The sequence below is a fragment of the Pelodiscus sinensis genome, chromosome 30, assembly GCF_049634645.1.
Source record: "Pelodiscus sinensis isolate JC-2024 chromosome 30, ASM4963464v1, whole genome shotgun sequence".
NCBI classification, from domain to species: domain Eukaryota; kingdom Metazoa; phylum Chordata; order Testudines; family Trionychidae; genus Pelodiscus; species Pelodiscus sinensis.
In genome coordinates this window covers 2,198,329-2,225,930 of record NC_134740.1, presented here as the reverse complement: position 1 = coordinate 2,225,930, position 27,602 = coordinate 2,198,329, and the positions used below count along the sequence as shown (strand labels likewise).

Sequence of the window (27,602 nt, the reverse complement as noted above, 5' to 3'; positions counted from 1 at the left end):
CGTCACCGTCTGTGGAAAGCTACAGGGCTGGTATCTCAGCCCTGGGGGATTTATAGACCGAGCAGCAAACCACAAGTCACGTGCGCTCTGCTCACATTGGGCACGAGGACCTCACAAGGACTCTTAGAAAGCTCAGCAGCCTGGTGCCATGGCCAACGGGTCCTCTGCCCATACATCTGCCTGGGAATGTGGCTAACACGGCCGCTCACAGCCTGGCCCTGGCTGAGGATGTGGTTAACGCTGCCCCTCCGCGTCGACCAGTGTCAGAAACGCCTCACGGCCAGTCTGCAGCCAGATCCCCCAGCCCTGAGGTTTGAGGGGGGTGAGGAGGGATGAGGCCTGAACCCAGACACCACAGACACTCACAGAACCCCTCCTGTCTCCTGCCCTAGACCGATACTATGAGGAACCTGGCTCTCTGTTGGCTCCTAAGGTGACTTATAGGGCCCAATGCCAGATTATAAAATTTGCCCCTGGGGGCTGGATTGCTCCTCCCCACTCTGCTCGCTCACATACCCCATAGGCAGAGCCTCTGAGGTGCTGGCCACACATGTGTGGGGTGAGCGAGGCCAGTGAAGCCTGGTAGCCGGACAGCCCCAGCCATGCTGAATGTCTCAGGTTGGCCACCAGAAACCAGAGTCTCCCCAGGGTCCAACCTCAAGCCGCCATCATGTCGGGTTGGTCATAGCACCAGGCACAGCGGTAAATTCATGGAGGTTGCTTCACAAAGCAAATAGTCAACCTGTGGAACTCCTTGCTGCAGGAGGCTGTGAAGGCTAGAACTAGAACAGGCTGTTAGTTCGAATTAACTTTGTAGTGTAGACATACCCTGCCATACCTACAATTCTGGGCCGCAGAAAGCTGCTTACAATCACCCTGAGGCCCTGGCCCGATTTCTCAACCAAGACCTGAGCCCCCTGACATGGCTCCATGCTTTTTATCCATCTCCAGTGTTGGGAGTCAAGGAATCCCATGCAAATCTCAGCTTTTCTTGGGGTAAAATAGCATCTTTAGGGCCCTCCAGGCTGTGGGGCAGACGTTGAAGACCTGACGCCGAATTGCATAAAACCCCGTAGCCTTCTCCTCCCCCGTCCCACTCCCTTGGGGTGCCCCAGTACCCCTGAGATAGCAGCCAAGAGCATGAGAACCTCCAGTCTCTCCCATAGGGTATTCTCCAACCTCGTCACAAGTGGCATCTTCATGGCTCATATAAGGCTTAGGCCTGGTCCTGGAGTGGGGGCAGGTTTCAGCCCCAGCTCTGTGGGGATAAGAAACCTCATGTATGTGTGTTGTGTATCTGATCAGCGCTCACTTTTTGGTGACCATGGAAGCAAACCCCACATTAAACACCTCTGGATTGTCATGCGATGGGTTCTTTCTTCTCCTTCCCAGGTCAGCAGTGGGCTGACACTTTCCTGGATCTTTCTCTTGCTCCTCACGCATTTCAAGACCCTCTTCTTGTTACCTTGTCTGTCCCTTGGTAGGCGAGACTCATTTGGGTGCCCTCGTCCGTCCGATTTTGTTCCTGTGATCCCATTGGCCGGGAATGGTGATTTGCAACCAATGGGAGGCGCAGCTAAATACAGTCATGTGGAGACCCACCAGGGGCTAACCCTGCCAGACCGAATCCAGCTCACAGGCTGATGTTGGCTGAGCCCTTGGCTAGTGTATCCTAAACATATTTATGTCCCTGAACTTCTAAAAAATATTCCTAAAAAAAATCTTTGTTCTGCTACAGCCCGTGCAAACCTGGTCTTTATGGCTTCCTCGGAGCCTGTGTTTCTTCAGCTGATCAGGGTGGGGGGTTATTTTAAACGAGGTGTCTCCTTTTTGTAAAGTTTCCCCTTTAATGTTTTTTTAAAATACCCATTTTTGGTATCAGCTGCATTCTTAATGTCCTCCGATATAAAAATTGCTCCTGCCGGTTCTTTCAAACTTTTATTGTCCACAATGAGGAAAAGGACTTTCATGCTGTAAAAAGTTAACAGCTAGTGTCATGTTGTGGTGTGTGGCCTTACAGAAGGGTTGTGTGTTTAGAACTGGGTTTGTCGGGCTATAGCTTTATTTTTGAAGAGGGGCATTTGGTTGAAAAACATTATAATTTCTTTACAGACGTTTTCTTTGGAGCACATACAACGACCGTTGTTAGAAGCTGTGTCTTTGTGACCGCAGTTAGCCAAAAAAATTAAGAAACGCCCTTATCTTCAGAACGGTTTGATTTTATCTTCTTCCTTAACACAGTTGTCTACGAGGTCTATAATTGTCTTGGAAGGCAATTTCTCTCTTATAGTTAAATAACTCATGGAATGTTTATTTTATACAAAATCTGTACTAAATGGGCAAATATACAGGGAAATATTGTTATTTCTTAGTAAGCGGCCTGTCTGTAAACAGGGTTTGAAATTGCAAAATTGCAACTGCACTAAATTAAAATCTTTGTTCTGTAAAACTTGGTAGCCCTGTAAGTATACAGATAATTTTTTATTGGAACACCTACACAAATTCCCGTCAATTGACAGCTTTCATATTCTACTCATAATCTACTTCATATGATCTGTGTGTTCAGTAAAATTTGGCATGGCAATTTACAGCTAATTTTTAAAATTGGAATTCTCTCCTTAATGAGTAGTAGTTTAAGGTGAGTGTATCTTAAACATGTGCATCTCATCAAACTTCTGCTCAATGCTCACAGAAATATACTTGTTGTGTGACAGCTGTGTTAATTTTGGAAGAGATGGCTCCTATTTTTAAATGATAAAGTTTTCCTTTCAATTGTTTTTGAAAAAGTAGCTAATTTTTGTAAAAGGCGTCTTTTTAGTGTCATGCAGTTTACAAAGTTGCTCCTATTGAATGTTGCTTGTCAGGGATGGGAAAAGGAGATTTACAGTTTGCAAAGATTAGCGGGTCTGTGTTTTTCAACGTGAGAGTGTTGGTCTTTAGCTTTATCTTAGAAGAGACATCATGGGTAATAAAAGTCGTAGAATTGCTCTACATGAGTTTTCCTTTAGCAAAAGTTGAAAAACGGAGTGAGGGTTTTACTGTAGAAAGGAGGCAGTTTGTGGCTGGAAGGTGTATTGTTGTATTCACTGTTAACCAAATAATTAAGAAACAAGATTATCTTAAAAGCTGTTAGAAGAGAGTTTTATCTATTTCCCTCACATCGTTGTCTTTGAGCAACAAAAAGGGAGGAGGACCCGTTGTTACCTAATTTCTCTCCTTAATTGTAAAAGAACTCTTTAAAGGATTATTTCCTATGAAAAGCCGTACGAAATAACTTTTAATGGGTAGTACTGTGATTCCTTCATAACTGACGTATCTGCAAACAGGTGTGGCTCATTTAATTTTAATTAGATGATTATAATTAAATTCTGCTCAGTAAAATCGGGCCACCCTTTAGATCAACAGCTATTTTTTTTAATGACACACAGATGCAAACTTCCCTCAGTGGGTACAGTTTTCGTGTTCTCCTAGTTGTGCACAAAACGGTTAAACGCTTAGGCCAGTGCGGAGGTGAGCGGTAGAGGTGGACCCTGGCGGACAGGTATGGGTGCTCACATCTCCCATTGGCCGGGAAGGATCTCCTGGTTCGTCAGTTCTGGTTCCTGAATGTTCTCCTGTCCCCGCACTTCAGGACCGTCTCCTCCAGCTGTGTGTTCCTCCCTTCCTTGAATCACTCCGGTGAGTGGACACTGGATATCAACCGGGTGTGATGCTTGCTTCCATGGTGCAGGGGGCCATCCCTGTGGCCCAGTACCTGTGCTCCCCCAGGTCCCTCATCTGGTGGGCTACGTACTCCCACCCCCTGGGAGAATTTCTGCCTTGGCTTGCAGGAACCCTCAGCCATTTCCCCATCCCCAGCTTGCAGCTCTGAGACACACACTGGGCAGGAAGCAGGGAGCTGAGCCAAGCCGGCAGGTGACTCAGCATCGCCCGCGTTCTCCACCAATGAGATTCTGGCACCGAGGAGACAGGTGAGCTCCAGATGGTTCCAGGTGTGCTGGGATCCAGATAGGATCCATGGAGCCCTGTTCCCGGATGCTCTTGGGGCAGAGGGACTTTCCTCTAGAGGGAGGCTGTTTTCCAGACACCGCCCCCTTCCTCCTGCCCCCACAGGTCAGCAGCCTGTTGCTGAGGTTTCTGTGGGCACCTGGGTTGTGACAGCTCCCCAAGTGGGCAGCCCCCATGTGATCGCCGGTTTCCGGCTGGCTTTATCAATTCCCTGGGGCTGAGTCACAAGCCCTGTTGCTTTCCCCAGATGGTGACGATGCTGATCCTGATCCTGCTGCCTGTGGCCTTTCTCCTGCCCCCCGGCACTGGGGCTGGTGAGTGTGGGGAGGAACAGGGATTGTGGGGACAGAGTGGGGAGTTTTCTGGGTTGTGTGCAAATCCCAGCTCCTCCCCAGAGTCAGATGCAAGGGCTGGCCAGAAACAAAGGGGTTTTGATGGATGCAGCCCTGGCCTAATGGTTTCTGGCTGAGCCTGAGGCCTCGAAATCCTTTTTCTTAATCTGTCCTTGGTGGGAACCAGTTCTCCTGGGTGGTACCTCCAACCGAGGAGTGGAGTCTAGTGGTCAGAGCAGGGGGGTTGGAAGTCAGGACTCCTGGGTCTTTGTTCCTTCTCCCTTTGTCAGTGTTGTGATTCTAAATGGAAGTTTTTGGGGCAAGACTCAGTGCCGAGCCGGGCACAAGGAAACCCTGATCTCTCTTGGCATCTGGGCAGCCTTGATCCAGATTGGTGGCCCCAGATGCAAATAGCAGCAGCGGATTTTCAAAACAGCCTTTGATGGGTAGGAGGAATGCCGGCCGTCAAGTGAAACAGCAGATGTCACTTGCAGGCTGTTTGTAGCATTAACCTTCTCCTAAGATCTATTGGTTTTTTTTTCCCTAATGACTCATTCACTGCCCTGAATATCCCTTCCCCACCCCCTTATTAAATGGGTTTGTCAGAATCACATAATAATAATCTTACTATGAAGAATATGGAGTAAAGGATCACAGACTTAGCCGGGCAGGTAATACTGAGGATCTCCCATGAACACTTGACTTACTGCCATGGGGGAGAGTCACAAATCAGAGAATCCTAGAACACGAGAACTGGAAGGGACCTTGAGAGGTCATTGAGTCCAGTCCCCTGCCCTCATGGCAGGACCAAGCATCATCTGGACCATCCCTGATAGGTGTCTCTCCAACTTGATCTTCAATATCTCCAGGGATGGAGATGCCACAACCTCCCTGGGCAATTTATTCCAGTGCTTACCCACCCTGACAGGTAGGATGTTTTTCCTAATGTGCAACCTAAACCTCCCTTGCTGCAATTTAAGCCCATTGCTTCTTGTCCGATCCTCATTAGCCAAGGAGAAAAATTTCTCCTCCTTCTCCTTGTAACACCCTTTTAGATACTTGAAAACCCCTATCACGTCCCCTCTCCGTCTTCTCCTTTCCAAACTAAACAAGCTCAATTCTTTCAGCCTTCCCTCATAACTCATGTTCTCCAGACCTCTCCTCATTCTTGTTGCTCTTCTCTGGACTTTCTCCAATTTCTCCACAGCTTTCGTGAAATTTGTTTCCCAGAGCTGGACACAACACTCCAGTTGAGGGTTAATTAGCACAGTGTAGAGCGGGAGAATGACTTCTCGAGTCTTGCTCACAACACTCCTGTTCATGCTGTGCAGATTCATGTTGGCTTTTTTTGCGACAGCATCACACTGTTGACTCCTATTTGACCTGTGGGCCATTCTGACCCCTCAATCCTTCTCTGCAGGACTCCTTCCTAGACAGCCGCTTCCCATTCTTTGTTTGTGAAAGGGATTGTTCATTTCACCTTCTTTCAGAGGGGTACCACAAGCTCTTTAACCACAAGTGAGACATTTTAAGCGGAGCTTGCCTTCTGAGGGATCATCTGAAAACTCATAATTTGCTGATCATCATTGTCCTGATAAAATATGCGTGGCATCAAAAGTCATCAGATTCTACTGCATCTTCCCAGTCTGGGAAGCAGCCATTAGTCAACACCTCAATTTTCCATTGGACTAAATATTTGGGGGGCTAGGCTTGGAAAGTCTTGTCTGGTCACTGTGCATGGATGGGGGCTGCAGGAGCTAATCTGGGGTGACAACGGTCCCCACACTGGTGACTCAACACAAAGCAATTACAGACCCAGGCGCAGTGTGTTAGACACTGATTTTCCACCCAGCGAGGTCAGAGCTGTAGACTTGCCCTCCAGCTCTACGGGGCACCCAGAGTAGGGAAGAGCTGTCTGGGAGGAAGAATATCTGACATGGGGGTCTCCAGTAGAGCATTGCAGGGACTTGGATGAGGCTGCGGGGGCTCCCCTTCGGGATGAGGAGCTCAGTCCCAACCCAGAGAGGTTATGGAGCACTGTGTGTGAACGTGCTCTCCCCCTAGGCGAGATCATCGGGGGATGGCAAGCCAGGCCCCACTCCAGGCCCTACATGGCCTATCTGAAAATACAACATGGAAATCAGAGTTTCTCCTGTGGAGGGTTCCTGGTGGTGAAGAACTTTGTGCTGACGGCTGCTCACTGCCTGGGAGAGTAAGTGCCTCTGGGCTGGGACGTGAGGGTAGGTGGGATCAATGGGGGATCAGGATCTGGAAGCTCTGGTACCACCATGGGTGAGCAGCGGAGGGGCAGGGGTTGGCCAGGCTGGGGAGCAGAGCCCAGGGGTTTGATCTGCTCAGGAGGTGTCAGCGAGTTTCTAGGAGCCTCTGCAACCCACGGCCCAGCCCCAGCGCTGGGGAAATCAATGGGGGTGAGGCCAGTGAGCCCAGCTGGGGTCTGACCCCTTGCCCAGTGTGGGGCAGGGAGGGGTCACAGCCCCAGAGCAGGTCTGTGGGGTGCTGGGCTGGGGGGGATGTAGGCTTGGCTTGGAGCTGACCACGTGCAGAGTGTGATCTTGATCCCATGCCCAGGGCTTACCCTGGGATCTGAGCCAGGTCACTGTCCCCACTCCTGACCAATCCCGCATTGCATCTACCCTCAAGATGCTAACGGCCCATCCATGGGCTGCTCTCAACTTTTACAGCAACGTCACTGTCATCCTGGGAGCTCACAACATCCACGAACAGGAACCAAGCCAGCAAGTGATCCCCGTGCGCCGGCAAATCCCCCACCCGCAATATGATAATACATCTTTTAACAATGACATCATGTTGCTGCAGGTACCACCCCATCCCATCCCCCACCCCCAGTGACCTCACACTGCTGCAGGTACCACCCCATCCCATCCCCCACCCCCAGTGACCTCACACTGCTGCAGGTACCGCCCCATCCCATCCCCCACCCCCAGTGACCTCACACTGCTGCAGGTACCACCCCCATCCCATCCCCCACCCCCAGTGACCTCACACTGCTGCAGATACCACCCCATCCCATCCCCCACCCCCAGTGACCTCACACTGCTGCAGGTACCACCCCCATCCCTTCCCCCAGCCCCAGTGACCTCACACTGCTGCAGATACCACCCCATCCCATCCCCCACCCCCAGTGACCTCACACTGCTGCAGGTACCACCCCCATCCCTTCCCCCAGCCCCAGTGACCTCACACTGCTGCAGATACCACCCCATCCCATCCCCCACCCCCAGTGACCTCACACTGCTGCAGGTACCAGCCCCATCCCATCCCCCACCCCCAGTGACCTCACACTGCTGCAGGTACCGCCCCCATCCCATCCCTCACCCCCAGTGACCTCACACTGCTGCAGGTACCGCCCCCATCCCATCCCCCACCCCCAGTGACCTCACACTGCTGCAGATACCGCCCCATCCCATCCCCCACCCCCAGTGACCTCACACTGCTGCAGGTACCGCCCCCATCCCATCCCCCACCCCCAGTGACCTCACACTGCTGCAGGTACCGCCCCCATCCCATCCCCCACCCCCAGTGACCTCACGCTGCTGCAGGTACCTCCCCCATCCCATCCCCCACCCCCAGTGACCTCACACTGCTGCAGGTACCGCCCCCATCCCATCCCCCACCCCCAGTGACCTCACACTGCTGCAGGTACCGCCCCATCCCATCCCCCACCCCAGTGACCTCACTCTGCTGCAGGTACCACCCCATCCCATCCCCCACCCCCAGTGACCTCACACTGCTGCAGGTACCGCCCCCATCCCATCCCCCGCCCCCAGTGACCTCACACTGCTGCAGGTACCACCCCCATCCCATCCCCCACCCCCAGTGACCTCACACTGCTGCAGGTATCACCCCCATCCCATCTCCCAGCCTCAGTGAGCCTGTACTTGTGGGTTTCCCAGATGTTTCGCTGTCTCCGTGTGACTGACATGGATCCGGAGTTTGAGTGACATTGTTCTTTCCCTCTCAGCTGGAGGAGGAAGCAGTTCTGAACAGTTTGGTGGGTCCCATCGCCCTGCCCCGTGCCCACCAGAGAGTGAAGCCCGGGACCCTGTGCACCGTCGCCGGATGGGGCAGTGTGATGTCATATGCTCCGCTTTTTCCGGACACCCTGTGGGAAGTGGACGTGGTGGTGATGCCGGACGCCGCGTGTCCGAGAAATCCTTACTGGGTGTATCGTCTCTATGACCCCTCCACCATGATGTGTGTGGGGGACCCAGCCCAGTTGTACGACTCTGCAAAGGTACCTCCCCTCCTGGCTTCCACTCCCCGGGTAGGTTTCGATTGACAAAGCTGGGGGCATGCGTCAGCCGTAGGAGTGGGATGTTCCCATCAGGCCTCACTGCACCAGGCAGAAACCAGCTGGAGAGAGGGAGGTGGGGTATGGACTCCCAGCTGGAGCATGGGAGGGGCCACGTAGAGACCGGGCGGGTGTCACTGGGCCGCGGATCAGCAAGAAACGACTCCCTGTGTTCGTTTCAACTTGTGGCTTCTTCCGTTTCGCAGGGCGACTCCGGGGGGCCCCTGGTGTGCAGAAGAAGAGCCCAGGGCATCGTCTCCTGGGGGCCTGATAAAGCCCCCGGGGTCTACACGAAAATCTCCGCCTTTGTCCCCTGGATAAAAGAGACGATGAGGAGGCAGCAGGCCGGAGCCAGACTGTGACCGGAGCAGCACTGCTTCTGTGATTTGGAGGGGCCCGAATATAGATGCCCCGCCCCCCTCAGGCTGAGGCGCCCCCACTCCCACAGTTTTTGCTTCACTCGGGGAGCTCCCAAACCCATGAGAATCTAGGTCGGAACCTAGGGGAGTTAGGAACTTCATGCAACCCCTTTTCTTAACCCTTTGGCTGCCTCTTCCCAGGTTCATGTCGCCTGGGGTGCTGGCCATGAGCCCAGCCCTGGGGCAGAGCTGGCGGTTCGGGGTCTGCCCCGTGTCAGCCGGATGGGTGATGGTTCTGGAAGATCCTCACCATCCCCTGCCCGCCTGGCCCATGTGAATCCTGCCACCAGCTCTCTGTTCACGGTTTGTTCCCAGGGGTCCAGCGCCCGTCCCACATCCCCCCAGCGCCGGCCAGGCCAGCTGTCAAGGACCGGCGCGAAGGCCACACTGAGCAATGCAGATCCATCCGCAGGGCTGAGCCCTCCTTCCCAGCTCCCCCGCCCCCGGCCTGCCACGTTTCACTCCCTGCTTTGTACCCAGCACAGAATAAAAACGAAGTTACAAAAAAGTGTCTCGGGGACTGAGCGACCCACGAAATCCAGAGCCGCCGCTGCATGTGCCAGGACTGGGGTGGGGAAGTGGGGCAGGATTTCACCCCTCCGGGGAAAGGCTGGATTTGTAGTTCATGCCCTAGGCTGGGACCCTGTCAAGGCTGTTCCCCACTCTGGCATGACAAAAGCAGTAGTGGGAGCCTGCAGAAGCAACCCCAAAACCTGATCTCCCCCCCCCCCGCCCCAAATCCTAATACCCAGATTTTGGAGAATAAATACCGCTGCCACCGCCCAAGTAATCCAAGTAAACCAGGGAAGAGATCACATGGGAAACCGCCCCCCTAAAAAGCTCAGGGAGATCTCTAGCTCTTTCCCCCAAGCGTTTGAAAAAGAAAAGAGAAAATACGAGCTGCAGTCGGTGGTCGCTGCCCCCTAGTCAGAGGCCTGCAGATACCCAGACACAGATTTTCCAGGGCACAGAAATGAACCAATGGCAGGTTAATTAAAAAAAAAGAAAACAAACTTTTAGCACCAAAACAAAACTCTAGTTGCCAGCACAGTGACTAGATTGAAAAGAGCCACCAATTAATCTAGACACTCAGGGGAATCCCCCCATGGGCTCAAATCTTAGTTACAACAGAGAGGAAAACCCCACGTTGAACAGCTCAGACATCAATTCCACATTCCCAGCACATAAAACAATAAAACCAGGCTAATAAAAAAAAAAAGGAAACAAACTTTTATTATCAAAACAAAACCACCCCCATCCCATCCCCCGCCCCCAGGGACCTCACACTGCTGCAGGTATCAACCCCATCCCATCCCCCACCCCCAGGGACCTCACACTGCTGCAGGTACCGCCCCCATCCCATCCCCCACCCCCAGTGACCTCACACTGCTGCAGGTACCGCCCCATCCCATCCCCCACCCCCAGTGACCTCACACTGCTGCAGGTACCGCCCCATCCCATCCCCCACCCCCAGGGACCTCACACTGCTGCAGGTACCGCCCCCATCCCATCCCCCACCCCCAGTGACCTCACACTGCTGCAGGTACCGCCCCCATCCCATCCCCCACCCCCAGTGACCTCACACTGATGCAGGTACCGCCCCCATCCCATCCCCCACCCCCAGTGACCTCACACTGCTGCAGGTACCACCCCATCCCATCCCCCACCCCCCAGTGACCTCACACTGCTGCAGGTACCGCCCCCATCCCATCCCCCACCCCCAGTGACCTCACACTGCTGCAGGTACCGCCCCCATCCCATCCCCCACCCCCAGTGACCTCACACTGCTGCAGGTACCGCCCCCATCCCATCCCCCACCCCCAGTGACCTCACACTGCTGCAGGTACCGCCCCCATTCCATCCCCCACCCCCAGTGACCTCACACTGCTGCAGGTACCGCCCCCATCCCATCCCCCACCCCCAGTGACCTCACACTGCTGCAGGTACCGCCCCCATCCCATCCCCCACCCCCAGTGACCTCACACTGCTACAGGTACCGCCCCCTTCCTATCTATCTTCCTGCAGCAACTCCATGGGTGTTGCAGAGAATTTCTTGTCTCCATATTCTTGCCTGTGGCCCTCTGATTCCACGTTGTCCTTCTCATGTTTCGGCTGGAGTGGAACGTGGCGCCGACCATGTGGGTGGGGCCATCGCCCTGCCCAACGCTCACGAGAGGGTGGAGCCAAGGACCCTGTGTATTGTCACCGGCTGGGGCAACCTTTGTCCAGATGCTGTGTTGTTGCCACGCGCACTCCGGGAAGTGGACGTGGTGGTGATTACGGATGCTGCGTGTCCGAGGGACCCCGACTTGGTTTATTGTCGCTATGACCCGTCCACCATTGTCTGTGGGGGGGGGACACAGCCTGGTTGTACGACTCTGCTCAGGTGCCTCCCCTCCTGACTTCAACCCCCCTGGCAAAGTGGCTCTGAGTGATGAGGCCGTTGGAGTTCCCCTCAGGGCTAGTAGTGACCATCAGGCCCTGTTGTGTCAGGCACTGTCCAAGCCAATGGGGAGATTTCTGGTCTTGTCTTGGGGGAAGGTCCTAAGTTTTCTCTGACCTTCTACTCTCGCGACCCGGGACGGGCTGCTCTCTTTCTACGAGGTGTCAGATTGCAGCCTCGATCTCTCTAAATACCCCTTTTGGGTGCCAAAGCATTCTGGATACACCACCCGTTTTCCATAACTGGGCCTAACACCCCAAGATTTTCGAGGGTACCCCCTTTAGTTGGAAGAAATCTTTGGGTATCTTATGACTATTCATTATGAGGGCCAGATGTCTTTTTGGGTGGGAAGATGTACGGAAGCTGAGGTTCACAAAAGGCCATCGGCTCGCGATTGCACCAAGAGATAAAACACCCAGAACTGTTGTGTTAGCAGATTTATAGCATACGTTCTGGGTAAGGCGCAAAAAAATAAACTTGGCCTGACTGCAGACTCTTGCTTCACCCCTTTAAGGAAAATTACAAGCACAAAGCATAAAGTTCCCCACGTATATCTTATTGCCACCAGCCATCTTACAGAACCTGGATTCCGTAGGCCTCTTGTGTTACCAGCATATTTCAAATCTATATTAAAGAAATATAACAATTAACATAAAACGAATATCACATTAGGGCTGTGTCTAGACTACATGCCTCTGCCGACAGAGGCTTCCTCCCTGTCCTCCACCCCACCCATCTCGGGGTCCTCTACAGCTTTTACTAGCAACAGATCATGGATACAGGCACAGAACAACCTCAGGAACAGAACAGATCTACATGAAGGTCCATGAAAAACACCCTGGTGGACAAAGATTCCCCCAGAGGGGCCTATGCTGAGGAGGATCAGTGAGTCTGTTCTGAGGTCTTGTTGGTTTTTTAGGGAGAGCTCATTTATTTATTCAAATATCACACGGTGCTTAGGGAACTACCCTGTGAGAATCCACACTTAGCTCGCCGCATCCCAGTCACCTTCATGAACCAGACTTTTCCCATTGCTCAGAAACAGCAGCAAGGTCCTTGACCTTGGCCTGTTCTCCATAAACCCCATGCTCCGCGGTGTGATGGATAGGTGGAGGGCTGGCCAACACTCAGGGTATGTCTACACTTGCACCCTATTTCAAAACAGAGATGCAAATGAAGCAATTCGAAATTGCAAATGAAGCCGGGATTTAAATATCCCATGCTTCATTTGCATAATCGCGTTATGGCGCTATCTCAAGTTAACGCTATTTCAAATTAACAAATGTTGTGTAGATGCGATTATTTTGAGAGAAAACCCTTCTCTCGAAATAACCCTTATTCCTCGTACAATGAGGTTTAACAGTTATTTCGAGAGAAGGGTTGTCTCTCAAAATAACCACGTCTACACAGCATCTGTTAGTTCGAAATAGCGCCAACTCAAAATAGCGCCATAACACGATTATGCAAATGAAGCATGGGATATTTAAATCCCGGCTTCATTTGCAATTTTGAATTGCTGAATTTGCATCCCTATTTCAAAATACGGTGCAAGTGTAGACATACCCTCAGTGACTAAAGGGTTAAACTCAGGTAGCTAGGGCAGGGTGCCAGAAGAGCCAATGGCAGAAGGTGTTGAAATTGAAATAAGAAGATACACCAGCCTGCGCTTCTACTTCATGAGTTTTAAGCCAGGCACTGGGGGAAGGAGGCTGAATTGAACCAGGCTGGACTATCAGGCCTACAAGAATCACTGGGCGTAGAAATGGAGTGGACCTTGAAGCACAGACCTGTGAGTAGCTAGGGAATGTCTAGTTAGACGTGATCCGGTTATATTTTTTTGTCTTGTTGTTTTTCTCGGTTGCTCTGTGTGTCCTATTGAGGTCTGTGTTCACTCTGGCAGCCATGCTATTCACTCTATTTTGCATTCACTGGTTGCTTTGTTGTGCTGTATGTGATTGGTATTGTCTTGTGCTGCTCTGTAGCGACTCTGTGTGTATGTGTGTGTGTGTGTATGCAGTGCCCAGCCGGAGATGGGATCTCTGGGGGGGACCTCCTGAGGCCAGACATGTAGGGAATGCCCCAGACAAGCCTGTCACCTGATCTGAGGGGGAAGATGCAACCAGTGGTAGTCAGATAACACCTGGGATCAGGAAGTAGGACAAAGCAGGAGGCAGGACTACTTAGGTGATGAGCTGCTGTGTGTGGCAGGTAGTTTTTCAGATGGCTTAAGGAGAAGGGAGTCCAGCTGACTTGGAAAGATGTGCAGTGGCCCAGAGCCAGGGTTCTGGGCCCCGTTATCCCCAAGATGGGGTGTAGTGAACACTCTTGATTCCTGTAACAATGGTCCTGTGCTAGGCTGTGTCCCTCTCAACCAATAAACCTTCTGTTCTATTTGCCGGCCGAAGGTCATGTCTGGCTGCGGATGGGGATGAAGGGCCTGAGGATTCCCCTACGCTCCATGACACTCTGCCATATGGTGACCAAGTAGATCTTGTTGTTTTGTTCATAAAAGAATGTTAATATCTTAAAGGGGCAGGCAACTTTTTTTTTTTTTGCTCAATAACTTCCCCCAGCCCCTTTTCCCCCGACTTTTTTTTATGCTCAACCAAAAATCCTTGGTGTGCCTCATAAAATAATGTATCGTTTGGTGTCTTAAAAAGTTTAAGAAACATTCATCTAGAGCTACATCCTCTGTAGCTTTTCAAGGTCAATGAAGATGGATGAACACCCAGCCAGCTCCATTTCTGTTCTTACCCGATTCATTCCAATGGAGGCTGTTCCAGTTGTGATCGATCCAGACCCACTTGGCCTCGTGTAGCTCAATACAAAACCCTGTGCATCCGTACTAGACACATCTAGAGCCCTTCACTTGTATTTGAGGGCTCTTCCACTCGGCACTTGGAGACTGCTGGTTGCTGACCTGACACAGAGGCAGCAGGGTGATTGGTTGGGACCTTCATGCAGACATAGTTGGAGCAGGGATGCTCCTGGCTCTGTGTGATCCATTCCCTGTCGGGAGATGATACCTCCCCCATTGCTCAGGGACCAAATTGACCTTGTTGGGGGCTGATTAACTGAATGGGGCAGCAGAAGTGTCTGTCACTGGAAATCTGGGGGGGAGAGATGCTTTGGGTGTCACGTACACAAGGTCTGAGGCGGGAGGCGGGTATCAGGGAGATCAGAGCCACCCGTCTCTATCTCACACAGGGGACAGGGTGTGGTTCTCACCCAGCGCTGATACTGATCCATGCTGTGCACAGCTCACATAAACAGGATGGGGAAGGGCAGAAACAGGGGCTTGGTTCAGGGACAGCAGCACAGAGATGCCCTCAGGCAGGGTGGGGCAAAGTTTTGGGGGAGCTGAAGAAGTGGGGAAATTAGCCATATGGGGAGGGGCTCGGAGCCACCCTCAGGTGGGACTTCAGGGGCTGTACAGAAGGTCCGATATGGCCCGTGGGCTAAACTTTCCTCCCTTAGACCTCGAAGGAAAACACACCTCATCTCTCTGTGACATCAAGTAATTGAGGAGGGGAAGATGTTATCCACATTTGAGAGGCAGATGGCTGGGCAGGGTCCCCAGTGGCCATGGCACCAGGCCAAGCTCCTTGAGGACCAGAGGAGAGGAAACCTCCCAGCTAGATGGGTGCAGCTGTGACCTGAGAATTGCCCAATAGGCGTCTCCCCCCGTGGGCCATCTCCAGTGGGTGTTCCCGAGCAGACGTGTACGTGGGGCCCTGTGGTTGGCTGCACCTGCCTCCGCTCTGCCCCCGCCTGGTCCATATAAGCCTCAAGCCTGGGAACGGCTCCGTGCCTGGCCCAGGATGGCTCTGACGATGCCGCTCTTGGGGGTGGGGCTGCTCCCCTGGGCCTTCCTCCTGCCCCCTGGGGGCTGGGCTGGTGAGTGGAGGAAGGGGGTTGAGGGTGTGTGGAAAGGGGTCCATGCAGGGTTGGGGGCTGTGGGTTGAGTGAGGGTCTTCCCCTGAGCCGCCTGAGGCCAGGGGGGTTTTGCGACCACCCCTGCAGCCTCCCCTGAGGACCTCTGGGGCTCTCAGCGTACGGGGGATGGGTGGATCAACCCCCAGAGGGCTTCTGTGGGACCCCACTGCCAAGCCGTGTCCCCGACTTGGAGATGGCAGCAGGGCGGTTGGGGAGATAGATGGAGCAGGTGTTGGAGGGGCAAGAGCAGGGAGCTAACGGGAAGGGTTTGGATGTAGGAAACTTGGGATCTTTTTCCAGCTCAGCCCAGGATTTTTGGGGGAAATTAAACCTGTCCGTGGGGCTCTCATTTCCATAGGTTGCTGATGGGAACTGGGCATCCAACCCCCTTAGGAACAGGCTTCTTGGGCCCCACATTCCTGTTATTAAAAACAAAAGCGATGCTGCCTGTGTGTGTTGGACCTGTACAATGTTCGGGGAAGGGGTGAGGGGTCCGTGCAGTGACTAGCCCAGTAATAGGTCCCTGACCTCGGTCTAGCTCCCACAATAAAGCCAATCCCAGTGATTCCTTAGAGGGGAGATTTTCCAACACTCCTGCCCGCCCGCCTGGCGCCTTCTACCGAGCAGATCCCAGAAGGTTTGTTGTTTTCCTGAGGGACATTCTCGCTTTGCAATTTTCAGCCTTAAAACTTTTTTTTCATCCACCAAAGCCTGAAAATTGTCCCTTTGACATTTCCCAGCATAGGAGAGAAAGAAGTAGGTTGCACAGGGAAAAAAATCTAGCCAGGATCGAGGGCTAAAAGGGCTCCCTGGGGTAGGATTCATTCAGTAAAACTACTTCCCCTGGCGCTGGTATTTTGGGGTATCAGGCGAGGTGCAGCCTAGTATGGTCCCTGTGGGTGGATGGAGAAGCAGCATGCCCTGCTGGGGACTAGCTGGACCAGCCTGGGGTGACTTTGGCCCACAGAGCTGTGAACACAAGGCAGGGCGAGTCCTGCCCCACTCTTGGGGTGGTTGGCACCGATTCTGCCTCCAGCCAGGTCAAAGCTGCAGATTTCCCTTCCATCCCCAGTGTGGGGCAGGTGGCAGGAGGGTCGCCCCGGGAGAGCATCAAGGGGGTGGAAAGAGGCTGTGGGAGCCCCCCTTTGGTATGGGGAGCTCGGTCCTTTTCAAGGAGGTGAGGGAACCCTTCGTATAGCCCTGCTCTCCTTGCAGGGGAGATCGTCGGGGGATGGGAAGCCCGGCCCCACTCCAGGCCCTACATGGCCTTTCTGCGGATACAACATGTTAACGCCACTTTGCGCTGCGGTGGGTTCCTGGTGGAGAAGAACTTTGTGCTGACGGCGGCTCACTGCCAGGGAGAGTAAGTGCCTCTGGGCTGGGACGTGGGGGTGGGTGGAGTCAGCAGGGGAGGGGAATCTGGGCTCTTTGGTGCTGGTGTGGGGGGCAGGGGAGGGGTAGGGGGTGGCCAGGCTGAGGGAGCAGAGCCCAGGGGTCTGACTTGCTCAGGGGGTGTCAGAGAGTCTCTAGGGGACTCTGAAAGCCACTGCCCAGCCGCAGAGCTGGGTAAATCAATGGGGCTGTGGCCAGGGAGCCCAGATGGGGCTTGGTCCCTCGTCCAGCGTGGGGCAGGGTGGAGTCACAGCCCCGGGGCAGCTCTGCAGGGCACTGGCCTGGGGACCGACCCCAGCCTGGATTTGCCTGGGAGGAAGGAGTTGGCTGGGGGGCAGTTGGCACCCAAGCCCAAAGGGCAGGGAAGACATCTGGGACCCGACCTCAGAGCCCCGGGCTGCCCCGTCCCCACAAGGTCAGGAGTTAGGATCCAGAAAAACATGTTTCCAACTTCACGTGCTGCCCTCGGCTTACAGAAAAATCACTGTCACCCTGGGAGCCCACAACATCGCAAAACGGGAACAGAGCCAGCAAGTGATCCCCGTGCGCCGGCAGATCCCCCACCCCCAGTACGACAAGGAGACTTTAAACAATGACATCATGCTGCTGCAGGTACCACCCCATCCCATCCCCCACCCCAGTGACCTCACACTGCTGCAGGTACCACCCCCATCCCATCCCCCACCCCAGTGACCTCACACAGCTGCAGGTACCGCCCCATCCCATCCCCCGCCCCCAGTGACCTCACACTGCTGCAGGTACCGCCCCATCCCATCCCCCACCCCCAGTGACCTCACACTGCTGCAGGTACCACCCCATCCCATCCCCCGCCCCCAGTGACCTCACACTGCTGCAGGTACCGCCCCCATCCCATCCCCCACCCCCAGTGACCTCACACTGCTGCAGGTACCACCCCCATCCCATCCCCCGCCCCCAGTGACCTCACACTGCTTCAGGTACCGCCCCCATCCCATCCCCCACCCCCAGTGACCTCACACTGCTGCAGGTACCACCCCATCCCATCCCCCACCCCCAGTGACATCACACTGCTGCAGGTACCACCCCATCCCATCCCCCACCCCCAGTGACCTCACACTGCTGCAGGTACCACCCCATCCCATCTCCCACCCCCAGTGACCTCACACTGCTGCAGGTACCACCCCATCCCATCTCCCACCCCCAGTGACCTCACACTGCTGCAGGTACCGCCCCCATCCCATCCCCCACCCCCAGTGACCTCACACTGCTGCAGGTACCGCCCCATCCCATCCCCCACCCCAGTGACCTCACACTGCTGCAGGTACCACCCCATCCCATCTCCCACCCCCAGTGACCTCACACTGCTGCAGGTACCACCCCATCCCATCTCCCACCCCCAGTGACCTCACACTGCTGCAGGTACCACCCCATCCCATCTCCCACCCCCAGTGACCTCACACTGCTGCAGGTACCGCCCCATCCCATCTCCCACCCCCAGTGACCTCACACTGCTGCAGGTACCACCCCCATCCCATCTCCCACCCCCAGTGACCTCACACTGCTGCAGGTACCGCCCCCATCCCATCCCCCACCCCCAGTGACCTCACACTGCTGCAGGTACCGCCCCCATCCCATCCCCCGTCCCCAGTGACCTCACACTGCTGCAGGTACCGCCCCCATCCCATCCCCCACCCCCAGTGACCTCACACTGCTGCAGGTACCACCCCCATCCCATCCCCCGTCCCCAGTGACCTCACACTGCTGCAGGTACCGCCCCCATCCCATCTCCCACCCCCAGTGACCTCACACTGCTGCAGGTACCGCCCCCATCCCATCCCCCACCCCAGTGACCTCACACTGCTGCAGGTACCGCCCCCATCCCATCCCCCACCCCCCAGTGACCTCACACTGCTGCAGGTACCACCCCCATCCCATCCCCCACCCCCAGTGACCTCACACTGCTGCAGGTACCGCCCCCATCCCATCCCCCACCCCCAGTGACCTCACACTGCTGCAGGTACCACCCCCATCCCATCCCCCGTCCCCAGTGACCTCACACTGCTGCAGGTACCGCCCCCCTCCCATCCCCCACCCCCAGTGACCTCACACTGCTGCAGGTACCGCCCCATCCCATCCCCCACGCCCAGTGACCTCACACTGCTGCAGGTACCGCCCCCATCCCATCTCCCACCCCCAGTGACCTCACACTGCTGCAGGTACCGCCCCATCCCATCCCCCACGCCCAGTGACCTCACACTGCTGCAGGTACCACCCCCATCCCATCCCCCACCCCCAGTGACCTCACACTGCTGCAGGTACCACCCCTATCACAGGATTAGAGGGTCAGTTGTTTCACTATTGGCTGCTTTTTCAGTACTGGCTGTGGGCCTCAGACTGAATTTCATCGTTCCTGTCTCTCAGCTGCAGATGGATGCGGAGCTGAACAGCCCTGTGGGTACCATCAAGCTGCCCCGTGCTAATGAGGAAGTGAAGCCAAGGACCCTGTGCACTGTCGCTGGCTGGGGCAGTCTTAGGCCAGATGCTGTGCTGTTACCAGACACGCTCCGGGAAGTGGACGTGGTGGTGATGCCGGACACCGCGTGTCCGAGGAACCCGGCCTGGCTTTATCGTGGCTACGACCCCGCCATCATGATGTGTGTGGGGGACCCAGCCCAGTTTTACGACTCGGCACAGGTACCTCCCCTTCTGGCCTCAACCCCCCTAGATAAGTGGCTCTGATTGACGAGGCTGTTGGAGTTCCCATTCGGAGTGGTCAGTAGCCATCAGGCCCCGCTGCGCCAGGTGCTGTTAACTGGCAAATCTCAGGGGGAGGCAGAAACCAGCAGGACAGGGCATTAAGAGGGGGGGCCTGAGATCTGTTGAGCCATGGAAGGGCCCAAGCAGAGACCAAGGGTGTTGCTGGGGGTGTCGCTGCCCCGGGCAAAGCAGGAAATGAGCCGTTTTCCATCTGTGGCTTGTTCCGTTTTGCAGGGCGACTCCGGGGGCCCCCTGGTGTGTGGAGAGAAAGCCTGGGGCATCGTCTCCTGGGGGTATTGCAAAGCACCCGGGGTCTACACGAAAATCTCCGCCTTCGTCCCCTGGATACGAAAGACGATTGGCAGGCTGCAGGCTGGAGCCCGGCTGTGAATCCCGGAGCAGGCCAGAGCTGCACCGCTTCTTGTGCTTTGGAGGAGTCCAGGTGGAAGGCGGCTTTGCGGAATAGCAGCAACGCAGCCTCTCAGATGGACTCCCCTGCCAATATCACTCCACTCAAATAGCCTCTAGCCCCCAGATTAAGGAAAAGTGCATCCGTGGGTTGAAGTGCCCCCCAGAGGTCCTGCTGGCCCCACGCCCCCAGGACAATCAGGGCCAGGTGATAGGGGGAGCACACAAAGTTCTGCCAGGGGTGCAGTGTGCACTCTGCAGGATGGGGGCAGGGCGGGAGGAGACCTTGCCAGCTCCCTGCCTCCCCTCCCAAGCCCTAATTGACCTGGGGGAGGCAGGTGGGGAGAGCACAAAGTCTCCTCCCACTACCAGAGGCACAGGCACCTAGAACAGCTGGTGGTTCTCTCTAGGGAGGGCAACGACCCTTCTCATCCCCCCAGTCCATCAGGGTCTGTGAGCAGGGAATCACAAATGTGTGTGTCCTGGCTCCACCCCCTTCCGCCTGAGGCCCCACCTCTTCTAGGGCAGCTCACGGCCACTTCAAAAATTACTGAAGTGGCCTCCGGTCAAAAATGATTGCCCACCCCTGCCCTGACCCAGGAGTGTCAAGGCAGAGAGCCTAGGGGAGTCAGGAGCTGGGTTGAAGCCCAACTCCCATTGGGAAATCCCAACCCTTTGGCTGCTTCATTCCTTGGGAAACTGCTAGATCATGTCCCCGGGGGTACTGGACACGAGCCCACCAGACCCGGTGGTTTGGGGCTGTCTCCCATGTCAGCCAACTAAGTGACGTTTCTGGCAGATCCTCATCATTCCTGCCCTGCTGGGCCACTTTCATCCCACCTCCTCCCCTGGGGTCACTGGGCCGTTCCTTCAGTACGTTTCTGGGGAGCTGGACCCGTTCCACACACCCCTGTGCCCAGCACCAGCCAGGCCAGCTGGCAGGGACCTGACTGATTGTAGACGATCCCAGAGCTGGAAGAGACCTCAGGAATCTACAAGTCCAGCCTCCTGCCCAAGGTAGGACCAATCCCAACTCAACCATCCCAGCCAGAGCTTGGTCAAGCCAGGACTTAAACACCTCTAGGGATGGAAAGTCCACCCCCTCCCTAGGGAACCCAGCCCAGCGCTTCCCCACACCGCTAGTGAAATAGTTTTTCCTAATATCCAATCTGGACCTCTCCATTGCTCCTTGATATGCCACCTGTGATCACTGAGAACAGCCTCTCTCCAGCCTCTTTGGAACCCCCTTCAGGAAGTTGAAGGCGGCTATCAAATCCCCCCTCACACTTCTCCTCCTCCCCACTCCCTTGTCCTGCCCTTCCCAGTTGGGTGCATTTCGCTCCTTACTTTGTAGGCTGCCTGGAATAAAAAATGAAGTTACGCAAAAGTGACTTTGGGAACAAGCGATCAACATGAACTGCAAAATCTAGTCTAGCCGCTACACCTCCCAAAGCTCAGGTAGGGGGTGGGGATTTCATCCCTATGGGGAAAGGCTGGGCTCGTGGTTTGTCAAGGCTGTTCCCCGCTCTGACACTCCAAGAGCAGAAGGGGGAACCCTCCAAGAGACCTTACAAATTCCTTGTCTCTATAGGCTTCTGCTTAAAAACTCCCCAGGGTCACAAATCCCCTGGCCTTGCGAGGTTTCTGCCACGAGCAAGTAAAAAAAACCCACCCTTTCTTCCTGAACCACGGAAGGGAATACTTGGAAGAGGGGTACCCCAAGCTCTTTTTCCACAAGAGAGCTGGGAATACAAAGAGAAAACAACCGGAAATCTCCGTCAGCTGACCTCTCTGCCTTAGGCAGGCTCACGCAGACAACAAGACAAAGAAAATAAGCAGATCATGTCTAACTAGACATTCCCTAGCTACTCAGAGATCTGCGCTTCAAAGTCTACTCCATTTCCATGCTCAATGTTCCTTGTAGGCCTGGTAGTCCTGCCTGGTTCAATTCATCCTGCTTCCCCCAGCGCCTGGCTTAAAACTCACACAAAGGAAAGAGCAGGTGTAACTTCTGATTTAAATTTCAACACCTCCTGCTATTGGCTATCCTGGCTCCCTGCAAACACCCCCTGTACACCCTTTCATCATGGAGTGCTGGCCAACCTTCCATCACAAGGGGACATCTGAAATGGCTTCCAAACCATGTCTTTGGATGGAGAGCCATGGAGAGCCCCCTGAATTGGCGTGTCATTGACTAGATTGAGAAGTTTATAAGTTCTCTCAGTGACCAAAATACCAAATTTCATGTCCTCAGGGATCACGTGAGTTGCACCCCCCTCAAAGGTACAGACGTGTTCTTAGCATCACCCGTCTTCTTGTAAGCAGGAAGAGCCGACCCATCCACTGAAGGGTTTGGGGCACCCACCCTAAGGTCGGTACTTTGGGTTTCCCCGTGTCACGAATCATGGGTAGTGTGAATGGTTGGCATGAGTGAATGAACAGTAAGTGAGCTGAAGAGAGGCCGTACTAAGGTTCAAGGCAGTGCCCTGGAGGATTATGGACTTGTTTCCAACTTTGAAAGAAAGGACCGTGTGAAATAAGAGAACTGGGTATGTGCGCTGAGGAGACAAAACGGTATCGAAGGAGACAACGGTCTCAGGTAGGAAGGAGTAACAAGGGAAAGACCTAGTCAAGGATATTCTGTTGCTTATCACTCGTGGCGAGGCAAGCAGAATTGGGTGATGTAAGCAGGACGCTCCAAGATCACCCGCAGAAGGAGGGAGGGGGGTGCAACCTACAGACATCACCCCACCCGGACTCAGACTACGTGTAACCAATGGATATCACTCCCCATGGACTGATTTCCCCTCCCCTGAGGGGTTATATACCACACCAATTTGCCCCACGAGTTGGAGTCCATCGATTCAGCATATTGGGGCAACGTGCACATTGGACTTCTGTCTCCACCAAATTAACCAACGTTACCTGGGGCCTGGCCAGTCCCAGAGGATGAGATGCGTGTATGAGTGTGTGTGTGTTTTATTTTGAATTAAGAATTCGGCTGATAAATTGGGTTAAGAATTAGATTTAGATGGTTAATTATACCATTTAAATTTTGTTTTAAAGCCTTTTAATGCTTGTGATGTCTTTTAATGCCATTTTAATTGCTTAGCGCTTGCTTTTAAAACTGCTCCTGAAGCGCGTGCAATAAAACCTGTGAGAGGAAAGTTTAAGAGACTGTGGAAGTCTCTTTTGTTCTGTGAACGCTGAGCTACATACGCATTGTGCTACGGCTCGATTAACCGCATCACAGCACCCTCTTGTGACACCCAGGAACCCAGAACAAACCTTGCGGCTGTAGGGGTTGGACTTGGACCCACACTCACCGGCCCCAGTCTACTTCACGCCTCCAGCCTCCAACGGTGTGAGTGGGGGAAGGGGACTTGGAGCAGGGGCTGGACATGGGGTGGAGGAGAATTGTCCCGGGTTCTGCACCCTTCAGGGGACAGCTTTGTGTGCAGGACACGGCTGTTCCCATGGCGGATTTGGGGAGAGGTGGGAATCAAGGGTGCAGGTTCTAGTTTTACCTCCCTGTCGGCAGCTCTGCCCATGGGACTTGAGTTCTGGCCTTTGCAGGCTCACAGCTGTTTGGGTCCAGTTCTAGTTTCCTGGCTGGTTGTCTGGAAATGCCTTTTTTTAAAGAAATATTCAGCAGATCTGGGCTGGTTCCTAGGGCACCCGGTTACCCCTGGGGGGAGGCAGGAGGGGAACTTCTTCAATGCTGACATTGCACAGCAGGGTCCAGACCCAACTACATAACCTGCCATTTATTCTGCCCCACCCTCCCAAACGCTGAGGGGGAGAAACTCCTGGGCTGTGTCTAGATTGGTGTGATTTTCCAGAAACGCTTTTAACGGAAAAGTTTTCTGTTAAAAGCATTTTCGGAACAGAGCGTCTAGATTGGCACGGACACTTTTCCGCAAAAGCACTTTTTTGCAGAAAAGCGAATTGCGTGGCCAATCTAGACGCGCTTTTGCGCAAAAAAGCCCCGATCGCCATTTTCGCCATCGGGGCTTTTTTGCGGAAAACAAATCTCAGCTGTCTACACTGGCCCTTTTGCGCAAAAGCTTAGCGCAAAAGGGACTTTTGCCTGAACGGGAGCAGAATAGTATTTCCACAAGAAGCACTGATTTCTTACAGTAGGAAGTCAGTGCTTTTGTGGAAATTCAAGCAGCCAGTGTGGACAGCTGGCAAGTTTTTCCAGAAAAGCGTCTGATTTTCCGGAAAAACTGGCCAGTCTAGATACAGCCCTGGGGTTTGAGAGAGGAGCTGGGAGGGGAGGGGATCCAGGAAAAAATTCTGAAGCAGCTACGTTGCTGGGCCCAGGTGGGTGGGAAAGGCAGCTGGGGGACGCCAGGGGTCAGGGCTGACAGTTACAATCTCTGTGGCCGGTAAAAGTTTGCAGGAGAAAGTGTCCTACGGAATCCCAGACCGCGGGAAACTGGGAAGAAACAGTTCCCACTAGGCCCAGCTGTTGGGGATTCCACCCCCGTCCTTCTACCGTCCCATTGACTGTCCATCCCCGGCACCCAGAACTGCTGCCCAGGGCCTGCGCCTCTTCCCTAGGTCCAACATGACAGGAAACGACAGCAGAGCAAACCTAGCTGGCTCCCTGCCCCCTTCTTCCGCAGCTAAACAAAACTGAAAGCCCCGGTCTGTGGCGTAGAACAGGAAGGAGCAGCCGGCTCTTATCTCAGCCTTGGCTGTGCACCCAGATTGGACAATGTTAGAAAATCATCTCCCCCCTCCCCTTTTTCCTGCTGGCACAGTTCAGGCATTGACATAGACATGTGACACACCAACGGATCAACTTACTTGAAGGAAAACTCCAGCTCCGGTGGCCTTCCTAGGGGAGCGTGTGGCTGCCTTTGAAAAGCAGCAAAAAAAAAAAAAAATCGGTTGTGATTCCACGAGCCCTTTGCAACACTAGAAAATCCAAGACCGATGAGAGAAATGATCAAACAACGTTGGGTGTTGCAACAGCCCTTGGACCATCCTCTACCCTGCATGTCCGGGGGATGGGGGGGCCCTGATGCCTTGAGATCGGGACAGAACTTTCCCCTGTCGGTGAGAAAACTACCGATGTTAAACACGGCTGGTGCCAGCTCCCTGCCCACCCCCTCCCCAGCCACGAGTCCTCTGCCTGTATCTGTGCTCCCCTTTCCATCCTTCCACTAAGTCCCATGTCTCCGGCTTGTCTCTATCCAAGGTCTCAGCTGTGGATGAGCAGCGGGGGGCTGTTTTGCTGGGCTCACCGAGACCCTCCCCTAAGATCAAGATGTTGTAACAGAGATCGCTGGGAAGCAGCAAGAGGCGAGACTCAGCCTTCAGTGCGCTGGGGGGTGAGGAGGGAGGGTTCTGGAGACACGGTGAGCAGAGCGGCAACAAGAGAACGTCCCTTCCCTTTACCGAACACCGCTCCGCTCATCCGGGTTTCCTCTCTAGAGTTTCCTGTCAGACCAGCAGAGAGGGCAGCCCTGGGGTCGGCAGCCCCATAGTTCACCGGGCAGAGCTCCGTTAGGGCAATGGCTGCTAGGATCAGTCCTGTACCGCTGTCTCTCCGGCTCCTGTCTCTCTGCTCCATCTCCTGGGCAGGTAAGTGCCCCCTGTTGTGCTGGACACCTGGACACCAGTCTCACGCCTCCAGGGCTGGGTGCTGTGGGGCCCCCTTGGGTTGCTGCTGCCCCAGATGCCTGGCTCCTCTTCCCCCTTTGCTCTCTCCCTGCTGCAGGGCTGCTCCGTCTCTCCTGTTTCCAGCTCATCTCGCCGCAAGCGGCCCCCGGGCTGCCCAGCTGAGAGTGCTGAGGGTGAACGACCTGGTGCTGGCGGCCTATGACAGTGACAGCGGCAGGCTGGCTCCCCGCAACGGGCACAGCCCAGCAAACCAGGAGTTCTGGAGCAGGATCGGAACTTGGTACCGGGCCTGGGACTCCTGGGTGGAGACCGAGTACCGGGTCCTGGTGGAGGAGATAAACTCCAGCGCCCCACAGGCCGGTGAGTCCTGGGTCCCCCACGCTCAGCCTGGCTCAGGATATGGGTGATCAGGGTGTCTCCAAAGAGGCAGGAGGGAGCTGATGACAGGGGGAGGGGAGGATCTCTGGGAGACGGGATCACTTGGTTCTATCTGAGCCCAGGGAGGGGAGTGGGGTCTAGTAGTTAGAGCAGGCTGGCTGGGAGGCAGAACTCCTCCGCTCCGGGGGAGGAGCCGGGTCTGAAGGGTTGTACGGGCTGGAGGGCTGGGAAGGAAGACTTCCAGTTTCTGTGCATGGGAGAACGTTGCTCCGTCTCTGCCTCCTGGCATGTTTCAGGGCTTAGTGGGGAGGCTGTTTTGCACCCACTTTCCCTCCCCTCGTAGAGCTACTACATGCAGGTCCTGCAGGCCTGTGAGATGCACGATGCCACCGGTGCTGTCCGAATCATCGCCAGATATGCCCTCAATGGGGAGGAGGTGTTGCGGTACCGGTCAGAGCAGAACCGCCGGTTCGCGGTGCACCCAGAAGCCCAACCAGTGGCGGAGCGCTGGAACCAGAAGGGGGTGCGTTTTGATGTGATGAACGTCCACACAGCGCAGGATCGGGCTCGCCGCACCCTTCACCGCTCAGCAGACAGGTGAGCGCTCTGCCGGTGCCCCTCAGCCCCAACTTGCAGCCCCCTGTTCTCCCAGGCCCTGTGACTAGTAACTCTCTCTCCCTCCCCACAGCCCAGCCCATGTGGCCCTCATCCCAGGACCCAGGCCCGGCCGAGGTGTCCTGGGAGCGGGGGAGCCAGGTGGGGGGAGGTGGGGAGCCTGGAGCAGGGCTGGGAGGGGCAGGACTCAAAGCAGAGGGCTGGGAGGTCGAGGGCCCACACAAGGGCTTCCTTTGGTGGTGCTCCATGGATGTTGGCTTCTCTGGGGCCAGCCGTCACCTCCAGCGGCCTCTCCCCCACCATGCATCTTCTCTGGGGGCTGTGGGAGCGGGCCCAGTGGCCAGCCAGGCTCCTCCCCAGCCGTGCCGGGAGAAGGGATTTGGATCCAGTGGCTGGCCATATGAAAAGCCCCTTCCCTAGCTCACCGCTCCCTTGGTGGTCCCGTGGCCTGCAGTGGTCACGGCTCAACAGGACGCCCTGCAGTTACTGCCCCTAGTGGAGACTGAACATCCCCTTCCGCCACTCTCGGCCCCCTCCCTTCCCGAGGGCTGGAAACCAGCCCCGTTCCCAGCACGTCCCTTTTCCCTGGCACAGCCCAACCCAGACCTTCCTTCAGGTTAGGGGAAATGGAAGCTACCTCTCAAATGGTCATAGCACAGGGGTGGGCAAATATCACCCGGTGGTCCAGATCCAGTCGGCCAGGGGTAGCCCCTACACCCCATATTGACCTGCGCCTTCACTGATATGGGAGAGCGCAGCTCCTGTTGCCCACAGATCACCTGACCTAGCCAATGGGAGCCGTAAGCGCCCGGACCTGGGGAGGAGCAGGTGAAAATGGCAGCAGAGGCCCAGCAGGGGCCAGCCTGGGAGAACCATGACAATTGCATTGACCACCCCGGCCCTAAATCTGAATCTGTAGGAGGAGACCTTAGACAAATGGATTCAGACAGACAGACAGACAGATGTGC

General features: G+C 55.0%; 2 protein-coding genes across 2 annotated transcripts; both read left to right on the top strand.

The window, feature by feature from the left end:
- Positions 1-4,264: 4,264 nt before the first annotated feature.
- LOC142821053 (granzyme H-like) lies at positions 4,265-9,537 on the top strand. The gene is made up of 4 exons (XM_075911835.1): positions 4,265-4,322; positions 6,405-6,552; positions 7,043-7,178; positions 8,880-9,537. Exons 1-4 carry the CDS (start codon positions 4,265-4,267, stop codon positions 9,033-9,035), a joined length of 498 nt encoding a protein of 165 aa, XP_075767950.1. The 3' UTR covers positions 9,036-9,537.
- A 2,824-nt stretch (positions 9,538-12,361) lies between these two features.
- On the top strand, positions 12,362-19,989 carry LOC102454335 (mast cell protease 1A-like). Its single transcript, XM_075911889.1, has 7 exons — positions 12,362-12,420; positions 15,356-15,432; positions 16,687-16,834; positions 17,340-17,475; positions 18,709-18,759; positions 19,264-19,536; positions 19,834-19,989. The coding sequence occupies exons 1-7, from the start codon at positions 12,362-12,364 to the stop codon at positions 19,987-19,989; spliced, it is 900 nt and encodes a 299-aa protein (XP_075768004.1).
- The last annotated feature ends 7,613 nt before the right edge of the window (positions 19,990-27,602 follow it).

What these genes read in the sequence shown, in the direction of transcription:
- LOC142821053 (XM_075911835.1), top strand. Translation starts at nt 4,265, where the DNA reads ATGCTGATCCTGATCCTGCTGCCTGTGGCCTTTCTCCTGCCCCCCGGC. An exon ending in GCTGCTCACTGCCTGGGAGA is followed by an intron (nt 6,553 to 7,042) that starts GTAAGTGCCTCT and finishes CAACTTTTACAG; the next exon opens with CAACGTCACTGTCATCCTGG. An exon ending in ATGACATCATGTTGCTGCAG is followed by an intron (nt 7,179 to 8,879) that starts GTACCACCCCAT and finishes TCCGTTTCGCAG; the next exon opens with GGCGACTCCGGGGGGCCCCT.
- LOC102454335 (XM_075911889.1), top strand. Translation starts at nt 12,362, where the DNA reads ATGAAAAACACCCTGGTGGACAAAGATTCCCCCAGAGGGGCCTATGCT. An exon ending in GCCCCCTGGGGGCTGGGCTG is followed by an intron (nt 15,433 to 16,686) that starts GTGAGTGGAGGA and finishes CTCTCCTTGCAG; the next exon opens with GGGAGATCGTCGGGGGATGG. An exon ending in ATGACATCATGCTGCTGCAG is followed by an intron (nt 17,476 to 18,708) that starts GTACCACCCCAT and finishes ACACTGCTGCAG; the next exon opens with GTACCGCCCCCATCCCATCC.